Source organism: Psammomys obesus, unplaced genomic scaffold (genome assembly GCF_907164565.1).
Source record: "Psammomys obesus unplaced genomic scaffold, mPsaObe1.curated_primary_1811, whole genome shotgun sequence".
NCBI lineage: Eukaryota > Metazoa > Chordata > Mammalia > Rodentia > Muridae > Psammomys > Psammomys obesus.
In genome coordinates this window covers 9,722,524-9,733,795 of record NW_026596079.1, presented here as the reverse complement: position 1 = coordinate 9,733,795, position 11,272 = coordinate 9,722,524, and the positions used below count along the sequence as shown (strand labels likewise).

Below are 11,272 nucleotides of genomic sequence, written 5' to 3'. Positions count from 1 at the left end.
TCTTTCTTTCTTTCTTTCTTTCTTTCTTTCTTTCTTTCTTTCTTTCTCTTATTCCATTTGTTTAGATTTTCATCTTTTGGTTCCTCAAATAAATGTCATGCTTCCCCCATCTTCCTGATTTTTTCTTATTGCTGGAATTTATTGTTAATACCACAAAACTTGTTCAAGGGAGACTTGCACCATGACCTGCACATAATTACCCAGTGCACTGATTTAAAATGTGTTTCCTAAGCATCATCCTAGACCTGTTTACATAAACCCTTGAGTCACAAGTGCACAACACTGACATTATAAACAGTCATCTGCCTTTGTCCATAACCCAGGAAGACATGGCTAGCTTCCCTGTGCTAGAATCACCCATCAGACATAGGTGACCAATAGTAATTCCTATCCTGGCTAGCAGCTAGCTTTAAGGTCATTTGAAAGGTAACTCAGTTCACTGTGATTACACTAATCGCCAAAGCCATAATGGGATCTTACATTCCATAAACACTGTGTCATGGATCCAGAGATTTTTCTTTCCTGCTCACTACCCCATCCCCACCCTACACTCACAGTTTCCAATTGCAGGTCTCATCTCTGCCCAACCAGTACAGTCCCTTAGCTCCCTGCCACCGGGAACCTTGATGAATTTTCTTTTAGTTCATTTGGGAAAAATAAATAAAACATCCATGATCTCAGGAAGGATTCAGTAGGTTTTTGTGTTTGCCATGAGTTTCCTGGCCATGGGGGTTTGCAGATCTTGAAATGAATACAGTTGAGCAGGAGTTACAGTCCATTATTGAGTTCAAAAAGGAGCCTCCATAGAACCATTTTTATTTCAACTCTGACTTGACTCTTTCATCAGGAACATTCTTACCCATGAGTACTCACACAGATATGCATCAGGGGTGTGCGCACACACACATGTGTCACATGTAAACATGTACACACACACATATAAAAGCATTTCCCCAGAGGTGATGTAATGCCAGAATTACATGAGGCCCAAATACAAGAAGCAAGGCGGGGCATGAAAGTGTAGAGAGGCGGTGATACCAAAGAAAACAGAGCCTCTTAGACAGCCCGTCAGCACTTGGTCAGCTTAGCCGCTGGATGGACCCTGGGATGAGCTAAACCTGTCTGGAGATTTGCAGAGAATTAGGCCAAGACAAGGCGAGTAAAACAACAAGTCATCAGAATGCTGCCACACTGGACATAGGGAGCTCAGAAGAGACTTTGGCCTTCCAGTAAATGCCAGCTTTGGCTGCCAGTGGTCACTTCTTGGGCCACTGAGGCCAGGCAGAACAGCATGTGTAGTCTTGCCTTGTCTGCTCAGCTGTGTGAAGGAATCTAGGCTTGTGTGTGACTGGTAAACACCAGAGCTACATTCAAAGAAACTTTTTAAAAGGTTGTCCAGGCCAATCTAAACATGATGATGGGCACAGTGCCCTCTACTTCAGAGGGTTCCACTATTTTAGTTGTCTAAACACTGCCTTCATGCAGCTGGAACAGGCACAAGGGCAAAAGTGTCCAGTGAAGGGAACATGGTATTTACAGGCCGATGGGCTCATGGCTTCAGTCCCTGCTCTGCCTCTCCCTGCAATGCTCCTGGGCCACACACCTGAGGATCATCATTAAATCAACCTTGTGCAGAGAGAGGTAAACAGGGTGCTGCCTGTGGCTTTTGTTTGCATGAAATAATAGCCCCATCCACTGTTATCCTCGATAGGGGGAAGGTCTCATTTCAAGACCATACTACCATGAATTTCTAAAGCATGGAATGGAAACCACAGCATGGTACTTGGGGTTAGACAGCCTGAGCTGGAGTTCCAGTGCTGCCACTAAGTAGTCCTGGGACATTAGGCAAGCTCCCAAAGCTTTTTTTTTTTTTTAATTTTTATTTTTATTAATTTTAATTTTATTTTTATTCACTTTGTATCCCCCCTGTAGCTCCCTCCCTCATCCCCTCCCAATCCTATCCTTCTTCCCTCTTCCCCACCCTTACCCCTCCCCCAGCCCACTGATAAAGGAGGTCCTCCTCCCCATCCCTCTGATCCTAGTCTATCAAGTCTCATCAGGAGTGGCTGCATTGTCTTCCTCTGTGGCCTGGTAAGACTGCTCCCCCCTCAGGGAGGTGATCAAAGATCAGGCCAATCAGTTCCTGTCAGAGACAGTCCCTGTCCCCATTACTATGGAACTCACTTGGACACTGAATTACCATGGGCTACCTCTGTGCAGGGGTTCCAGACCATCTCCATGAGTGGTCCTTGGTTAGAGTATTAGTCTCAGAAAAGACCCCTGTGCCCAGACTTTTTGGATCTGTTGTTCTCCTTGTGGAGCTCCTGTCCTCTCCAGGTCTTACTATCTCTCACTTCTTTCATAAGATTCCCTGGACCTTTTAAACCTCAGTGTCCTCAATAAAGACAATGTGATGAATAGTGAGGACCTCTATGGAAAGTCAGGCTGTCACATGCTTAGATACAGTAGGAACCTTGTGAAGGTTAGGGGCTTTGACACGTGTGCCCCTATCTACCCATCACCTATCCACCCATTTGCCCACTGACTCAGTGCAATATGAAGGCGAGGCTACAGGGCCCAAGTCATGTTCCTACTCACTCAAGGCCACAGATGGTGGTAGGCATGAACATCTCAGTAAAGGAGTATGGTGGCTTGGATGCTGCAAGTCTTTTAGCTATAAGAAGGCTGACCAGGTCTCATCTAAACTTTCAAGCGTGTTTGGAGAGGAGCTGGCTGCTTCCCCTCACCCAAAACCAGTCCCCTGGGAAAACAGGAAGGATATGTGTACGTGAAGAGGGGGCCACATCTCTGCTGATAGATAATGCATGGTCATCACATACCCTACTCTCCCCTTGGTCTATGTGGGGCAGGTTTATCGGCTGCCCATATGTCCCCTTTAACCAGTCTACAGAGATAGCATTTCTGAGGTGCAATGGTATTGCAGTGGTATTGCATGTTTAGTATGCTGGAAAGCTGTAAAGAATACCAAGGCTGAGGAAAGCAGTGTCCCAGCATCTAGGCCTGTCTAAAAGCTATGTAGCCTGGGTTGTTCTGTGAGTTCCTGTAGGAAGATGGAAGATGCTTTTCCACGGACTCCAGAGCCTGGGGCTGTTGCGTTTACACATTAAAGCAGAAAATGAAATAAGATCTTCAGCCTTCTCACCACCAATACACACACACAGAGAGAGAAAGAGTTGCCCTTATGCACATATCTGCCTACACACATATACACACATGTAAGCAAATACATATCATATTCACATGTACACGCACTCACATGCACACATATGCACATATACATCTTCCTGGAGTTTGAATGAGTGTCAGGATGACTGAGGATGCAGAACTCAAGGCTTCCCTCCCATCCTGTTTCCTATTTCCTGTTTCCTCTTCCTCTGCCTGATAGTCTTCCTTCCTCTCCCCTCATCAACCTCCTCTTCTGTGTCAGGTAGAAGGAAAGAGTCTGTGAGTCTGGTATTTCCACTCTGTCATTTACCAGCACTTTGAGCCTCCAAATCCCTTCCTCTCCCAGACCTCTCCTGTCCCTAAGGAAGTAGGTAAAGCTCTCCTGATGAAGTCATCATCGGGAGACCTGAATGAGATCATGGACCAGAAGCTATGTCAGTGCATGCTGTACCTGCTTCCTGGATGTTCAGAAAATGGTAGCAACAGAGAGATGTATACCCTTGAGACTGCTTCCCATTGGCCAGCTTGCATAGCAATGTATCCTTGATGAGGCTGTTTTGTTGTACGAGACAATGCATTTCCTTACAAAACAAAATATACCAAGAAACACACAGTGGAGACCCTGGTTCTGACAGTCTTTGCTACTGCCAGGTGCTTTGATGCTTATCACCTGCCACCAGCCCCACCACTCCTGGAGACAGGACAGAGTTACTGCAAACAGCAGACTTCTCACTGCTCCTCCTCTGTGGGCTTTCTGGCTGTTCCAAGACCCTCTGCCTATAGTTCCAGATGTTATCCCGTAGGAGCACACAGAACCATGGATAGAAAATGGCCCAGTAGTCCCCTAATCCCCACAAGGCCAGTTTGCATAACTAACTCCACCATGTATACCTCATGTCTAATGAAGACTCTGAAGCTAGCCTGCACCAGTCCCAGATCCTCTAGACAGGAAGGAGGATCTCACTTTCTGGGCCTGAGTACAGAGTGCTGGAAGTCTTCCTTGACTCCTGGGAATCTTTGCAACTCCTAGCTAATGTGCCTGGGAGCTGAGTTTTCTCATTGCTTTGGATTGAGAGGCCACCAACCTCTGCCTGGGTCACTGAGGTGGCCTTCTCCAGCCTATTGTCTGCTCAGTACCACAAGTTTTCTTGTGAAGCCTGTAATTCATCTCATTCATTCAAGTTACTTGTTGAACACCTACTAGTGCCAGCCCGAGTTACAGATACTAACAGTTCTACACCTTCCTCTGAGACAGGAAGCTGGTCTCACCCTTCTCTTTTCTTTTTCACTTTCTGCTTCCCCCCCTCTCACCTCCCAGGCCTGCTCCCTTATCAGGCTCTTACGCCTACGGTAAATGTTCTCCCTACCTGAAAGAGTCACCTAGGCTGCCTTTCTCTTGTTCTGTTTTTTTGTAGAAGACAGGCAGAAAGCCCTCTCAGGTCCACAGGACCTACCTGATCCACCTGTTCTCAGTCTACAGCCATGTCTATACCCAGCACCCTCTCCCTGTTCCATTATCCCTCAACACTTTTCACCAGTTTATTGCCACCATCAATAAACACTGCAGAAAACCATCTTCCTAGTTTATCATAACATCTTCAAGGACCAGCCCGTCATCATTCCGTCCAGTATTGGGTTGCCAGCTCCTGCCAGATTCTACTGTCACTACTGAGGAAGGTAGCCCATTTCATTTCTAGTTTCTGGTTTCCTGTGTATGGCTTTTTTCCTTGGACAGAGGCTCATCAGTGCCAGGTGTGGTTCTGGGAACTTTGTAGGGAGAAAATGTCTGAGCTCCTTTATTGGATACTCCCACCCCAAATCCAGCAAGGTTGTCAGTGGCTGTCCCTGATGTCATGAAACACCTTCACACTCTCTCCTTTTCTCCCTGTTGTGCTCTACCTCTTCACATAGCACACTCTTTGCCTTTGGGGTGCAGCCAGATGAAACATGGCCAGCCCCGCCTTCCTCGCATGAGTGATTTCTTGGCATGATATCTTAGGCAGGGAGAAACCGCACAGAAGTAACTTGGCACAGAGCCCGTACCTCCTGGCCTGACATGTCTACTGCCTATGTTTGCAGAGGTGGTCGGTACGGGCTGCCTCCTGAATGGCGTGCGCTACAGCAACGGCGAGTCCTTCCAGCCTAACTGCAGGTACAACTGCACCTGCATTGATGGCACAGTGGGCTGCACACCACTGTGCCTAAGCCCCAGGCCCCCACGCCTCTGGTGCCGCCATCCCCGGCATGTGAGAGTGCCCGGCCAGTGCTGTGAGCAGTGGGTGTGTGACGATGACACAAGGCGGCCACGCCAGACTGCACTGCTGGACACCAGAGCCTTTGGTAAGTGTGGGCAGGGACAAGTAGAGTCTCTGGATATCACAGAGCCCCTAAAGTCCCGGTTTTCTCTTTATAAATCAAACCCCCAGGCCATTACCCTCTCCATAACTCACCAGTTATATGGTCTTGGGGATGTGCTGTCTGGGACCCAAATTTTCCCCATCTGTAAAATGCGAATGACACCATTTTTTTTTCCTAACTGCCTAATGGGATGCTCCAAGCATCAAACCCTAGTGTGACATATGAAGTCCTCTATTATCTTAATAAAGTTTCTCAGAGAGTGGGTAGGGACCTAGAAAGAGGGACAGGTGGCAGGACATAGAAAGGAGTCCAGGGATCTTCCAGATAACTCAAGGGTTCCATTGTTATGGTCAGATGAACAGATGAGGCTCTAGCTAGGTAAGCCTGAGAAGAGAAAGCCCTGGAAGGGAGGGCAGAGACATGGTTTATTCATGATTGCCTACTGGAGCTCAGTGCACTCGACAGATAGTTGGAAAGTATCCAACTGATGTTTGCAGAAGGAGCCACATAGGTGTTTGTCTATAGGTAGCTCAATAGATGAGTGAATAGATAATAGGTGGATGAAAGGTGTGTGTGTGTGTGTGTGTGTGTGTGTGTGTGTGTGTGTGTGTCTGTAAGTGTGTGTGCTGCCCCATCAATGTATGGATATATGGATAGGTGCATAGAGAAGAAATGGTTGGAGAGTGGGAAAAAAGTGGATGGATGGATGGATGGATGGATGGATGGATGGATGGATGGATAACATGAGGTAGATAGATTCATGGAAAATGGATGGATGAATGGTTATCTAAATCAATCAATACATGCATGGAGAGTAAATGGTTACAGGATGGATGAAAAACAGATATATGGAATAAGTTAGATGAGATAGATAGATAGATAGATAGATAGATAGATAGATAGATAGATAAAAATATAGATAGATAGATAAAAATATAGATAGATAGATAGATAGATAGATAGATAGATAGATAGATAAAATATAGATAGATAGATAGATAGATAGATAGATAGATAGATAGATAGATAGATAAAACTATAGATAGATAGATAGATAGATAGATAGATAGATAGATAGATAGATAGATAGAATGAACATAATGAATGTATGGGTGTTAGATGGATAGATAGAGGATACATATAGATAGATGGTGTCTGGTTGGATGACAGTAAATAAATGCATAGTTAGTTTTTTGGGGTTTTTTGTTTGTTTGTTTGTTTTCTTTAACTAGGGCAGAGGGGACAAAAGTGAAGAAAGGATAGGGCAGGAGGCAGTGCTGGAGTACAGCTCAGGACCTGGCATCTGTGCTGTGCATGGGATGGCAGGAAGAATGCAGGTTGATTCCTGGGGCTGGCTACTATCCAGGAGAGAATAAAAGAGAAGGAGCATGTTTAGGGTGACGGCGAACTGCCTGGCATGAGCGGGTTGAGTTTGAGAAGGGATTAGGGGCAGAAATGACTAATGAAGGCATCCTCACAGAGAGGGTCATATAGGAAGAGAGCTCTGCATAGAGCCTCTGCTGGCAGTTGATGTGGCTAGGAATAACACACACAGTGAGACATAAGAGCCTGGAGCAGAGGTTTAGAGATCCTGACCTTTGAGGAGTCGACAGAGGAGGCCAGGAACTATGGAGAGAAAGACAGCGAAATATGAAAAAATCAGGAGAATCTGACATAATGAGGCAGGTGGCCCCAAAGAAGACAAGACTGCTTACACTGTGCTTTTGGGGTGCTAATGTTTTTTAAAAGTCCAATTGCAGAGCTGGGTTCTTGGCCTTGGTGCTGGAAGCACTTAGGATTAGAAGGATATTTTTTGGTGGGGGGCCAGGGCATTACTGGTCTGGCAGCATACCTAGCCAGTCCCTTTAGATGACAGAAGCACCTCCCCAAGTTGTGACCATCTGGAACAACTCTAGACATTAACAAATGTGACGTAGGGAGCAAAATCTCCCACATGGAGAGAAAGTATGGCATGGATGAGAGCAAGTACCAGGGAAAGTTTGGTCCCTGGTAGCTCAAGGCAGCTCCTCCCATCAGCATATCTAGGCAAGAGTCACTGGGTGGTGGAGGGAGGCAGAGGCTGCCTGCCCATTGTGTGTGACCTAGTAACCCAGTTCTTAGCCAAGTACAGCCCCTGCAGCTGTACTGAGGAGACCCAGAAGCCAAAGCCCTTTGATCCTCTCATCCTCCCATGAAAATCCTTCCCTACCAGCCTGCTATATGCTCCCAGACAGCTCACCCCAGACTGCCCACCTCTGTCCTTGGATGTCTAAATTGCTTTCACTCTTCTTTCTGTGGGTGCTCTCTCTATCTCAAATTCACTCCTAAATTCATTTATCAACAGTGTTTGTTACATACCTGCAAGCTCCAGGTGTATGAGCTCTATGTTACCCCAAATAGATTCCTCATATGCCCTGTGTGTTTTCTCTCTTCCTTCCTCCATTCCTTGATTACCTTGTCTGTCCTTGCTCTCACTGTTTTGCCATCCCCCTTCCCTCAACCTCTTTCTCTCTGTGTGTGTGTCGGTCTCACTGTCTCTGTCTCTGTTCTCTCTGTCTGTCTTTGTCTCTGTCTCTGTCTCTCTCTCCTTTTCTTACATTGATTATTCCTGTGGATACACAGGTGAGATTTCTCTGTGTGTCTTTCTGCCCCGACTTTCTGGGGGCTGTTCTGCCTTGCCTGCAATCAATCTGCCTGCCTCCCACCATAGCTCACCACTCTTCCCTGCTCACTTCTAGTTAATCATGTACCCATCAGATGCTGTGCCTCTGTATGTTCACAAGACCAGGCAAGAGCAAATAATCCAATGAACCTATAATCAAGTAACTGTATCAGCTGGCATGTACTGGGACTCACTAACCTAGGGACCCCTGATGCACTTTCACATGTGTGATGCTGTCCTCTCAGACCCCAGGCCTAGGAAAGCTGTTCTCAACCCCTTTGGCATAGGGAAGCTGAGGCCTATAGGTGTGTGCCAGCTCACTGGGTCACACAACTTGCAAACTAGTCCAGCGCTGAGAGATTAATCCAGGGGCCTATGGACACAGTCATTTCAGATACTCTGTTCTGAAATTACTAAGATGAATCTCAGGTGCTAGGATGTGGGACTCACCTTTGAACTTTCACATATATACTTTATCTCTGAGGGGCTCTAGGATGGACATTGTCTTTTTAACATATTCTGCTCAGTGATTTGCGGATGCATGGCATAAACTCAGTCAATATCCACATTATTGTCCAGTAGTTCTACAAGGAAGAATTTTTCTAATGGGAAGACTGAGGCCTAGCAGGAGCTAGTGAAAATCACACAGCTCGTAGGTGTTGACTGTATTGCTTATGTTTCCAGTTACTGTAACCAAATACCTGAAGAAAAGCAATTTAAGGGAGGAAGGGTTTCTTTTGCCTTACATTTTAAGAAGAGATTCAGGGGCTAGAGAGATAGCTCCAGTTTTAAGAGCGCTTGCTGCTCTTCCAAAGGCACTTAGTTTGTTTTAGAATGTGATTTCATGTTTCATCTCTTGGTCAGAAAAAAAAAATGATGGTGAGGGCAGGAGGTGAGCTTGCGGAGGCTGCAGACTCATGGGCACTCTGCTGTCCCTCTATAGCAGCTTCGGGCACAGTGGAGCAATGGCACGGGAACTGCATAGCCTACAGTAGCCCCTGGAGTCCCTGCTCAACCACCTGTGGCCTAGGCATCTCAACTCGGATCTCTAACGTCAATGCCCGGTGCTGGCCAGAGCAGGAAAGTCGCCTCTGCAACCTGCGGCCATGTGATATGGACATCCTTCCACACATCAAAGTAAGTCCAGAGAAGAGGTAGGCATCTTGAGAAGGTATAGGCATGATGAGCCTGTATAGCTTGCTTTGAGCCTGGCCAACGTACTTCTTGGGAGTCATTCATAAGATGGAAATAATGAAAGTTGCCTGACATGCTTGGCAATAGAGCCGCTAGGCTGGTCAATGGACTTCGCTGAATGGATGTTTTTGTAGTTCCTATCCTATCAAAAGTAAGGTCACTCCGAGGAGAAATTAGGATCCACTCAAAGTGTTCTTTCTGTAGTGATTCTGAAGGACCTGTACCATCTTTATTGCCATGACATCCCACACCTACCTGCATAGGCACAGGACAGCAACCTGAGCAATGTGAGGACTCTGAGCCCAGCTATGGTATTGATAACAGAACCTCATACTATCCCAACACATTTAGTAAGTGCCTCCTGTATACTAGCTTCACAGTTATATTAATGAACTACAGGAAGAGGCCCAAGTATCAAGGAACCCGCAACCTCAATGTCAGTGCTATTGAAAATGCTGTATGATGATAGTATGTGTCTGTGAGAGAGATGGCAGCGGGGTAAAGGGGACAGGTGAGAGCACAACATGCTTAACCATGGAGTTCCATGACCGCTCAGCCACTTGCTAGTTGGGGAGGTTGGTTAGCCTTTTTGTGCTGGTGACCGTGACATGTGGGTACCATAAAGGCAAAACATGAGGAAAGAAAGGAGACTGAGGGCTGTGAGATCTTAGCTCAGCATCCGTTCTGCAGTCCTTGGTTTACCTGTGTCATATGGGACTGCCTCATGTTTGCTGATGCCCTTCCTTGCCTGAAGGTGCTGCAAATCTGGAGCAAAGGTGACGCTTGCCATGGACAGCAATGGGAAGGGAGGACTGGGTGCTTGGTGAGAGCAAGGTGGCTGTGCATTACCAGAGTGTCCTAACAGAAGGCCCCTTTCCTTTCCTGAAGACAGGGAAGAAGTGCCTGGCTGTGTACCAGCCAGAGGAGGCCACAAACTTCACTCTCGCAGGCTGTGTCAGCACTCGCACCTACCGACCCAAGTACTGTGGAGTCTGTACTGACAACAGATGCTGCATACCCTACAAGTCCAAGACCATCAACGTCGATTTCCAGTGTCCAGAGGGGCCTGGTTTCTCCCGTCAGGTCCTATGGATTAATGCTTGCTTCTGCAACCTGAGCTGCAGGAATCCTAATGATATCTTCGCTGACTTGGAATCTTACCCCGACTTCTCAGAGATTGCCAATTAGGTAGGTTTGTGGCTCAAGGTAAAACTCCACGTTTGCAGAGCAGCCAGTCCTCTGTAAAGCAGGACTTCACAGTTGTGCCTTATTTCATCTGCTTCCTACTCAATTCTGAATTGCGTGATCCTGACCCTAAGTCTCTGTTCCTATTTTGATCATCCTAATGGCCCAGGAGAGTGCTGCTTGGGCTCAGACAATGGGTCCCTCCTGGGGGACATTCTACATCACTCCAAAGAAAACACATCTTTGACTTTTCACAGTGAATGTCAAGCCTGACACAGCCAGTCTGGCACCAGCCTGTGCAAGTTGTCAGAAATCCCGATGAGACTACCCATGGAAAAGAACCAGGTGAAGAACCAGTATCACAGACTCCTTCTTCAGATGCTAAGCCTGAAGGTGTTGGGTTTCTTTCAGACAGATGGATGGGATTGAGGACACAGGAGTAAGCTATTATTTGGGCCTTGCCAAATGATATTATCAGGGGTATGTCTACCCACAACACACCAAAAGTGCTCTTGTTCCAAAGATTGGTGTACCACAAGATCACCAAACATTTTCCAGGTGAAGTCAATAATTATGCCATTTAGATTTGCGATATAAAGCCACTTTCATTAATTGAGAGTAAATTTCTATTCTCACCCCCTGAAGTAGGAAGGGCTCAAATTAGATTCAGGTCAATCAGAAATGTAA

At 46.5% G+C, this 11,272-nt stretch overlaps 1 protein-coding gene across 1 annotated transcript in view; it reads left to right on the top strand.

The window, feature by feature from the left end:
- Window positions 1-10,588, top strand: part of Ccn4 (cellular communication network factor 4) — a 28,844-nt gene extending 18,256 nt beyond the window's left edge. The window contains exons 3-5 of the mRNA XM_055626697.1: window positions 5,266-5,526; window positions 9,150-9,343; window positions 10,289-10,588. Coding sequence (XP_055482672.1) covers window positions 5,266-5,526; window positions 9,150-9,343; window positions 10,289-10,588 — 755 coding nt within the window. The remainder of the gene's footprint in view (window positions 1-5,265; window positions 5,527-9,149; window positions 9,344-10,288) is intronic.
- Window positions 10,589-11,272: the final 684 nt, after the last annotated feature.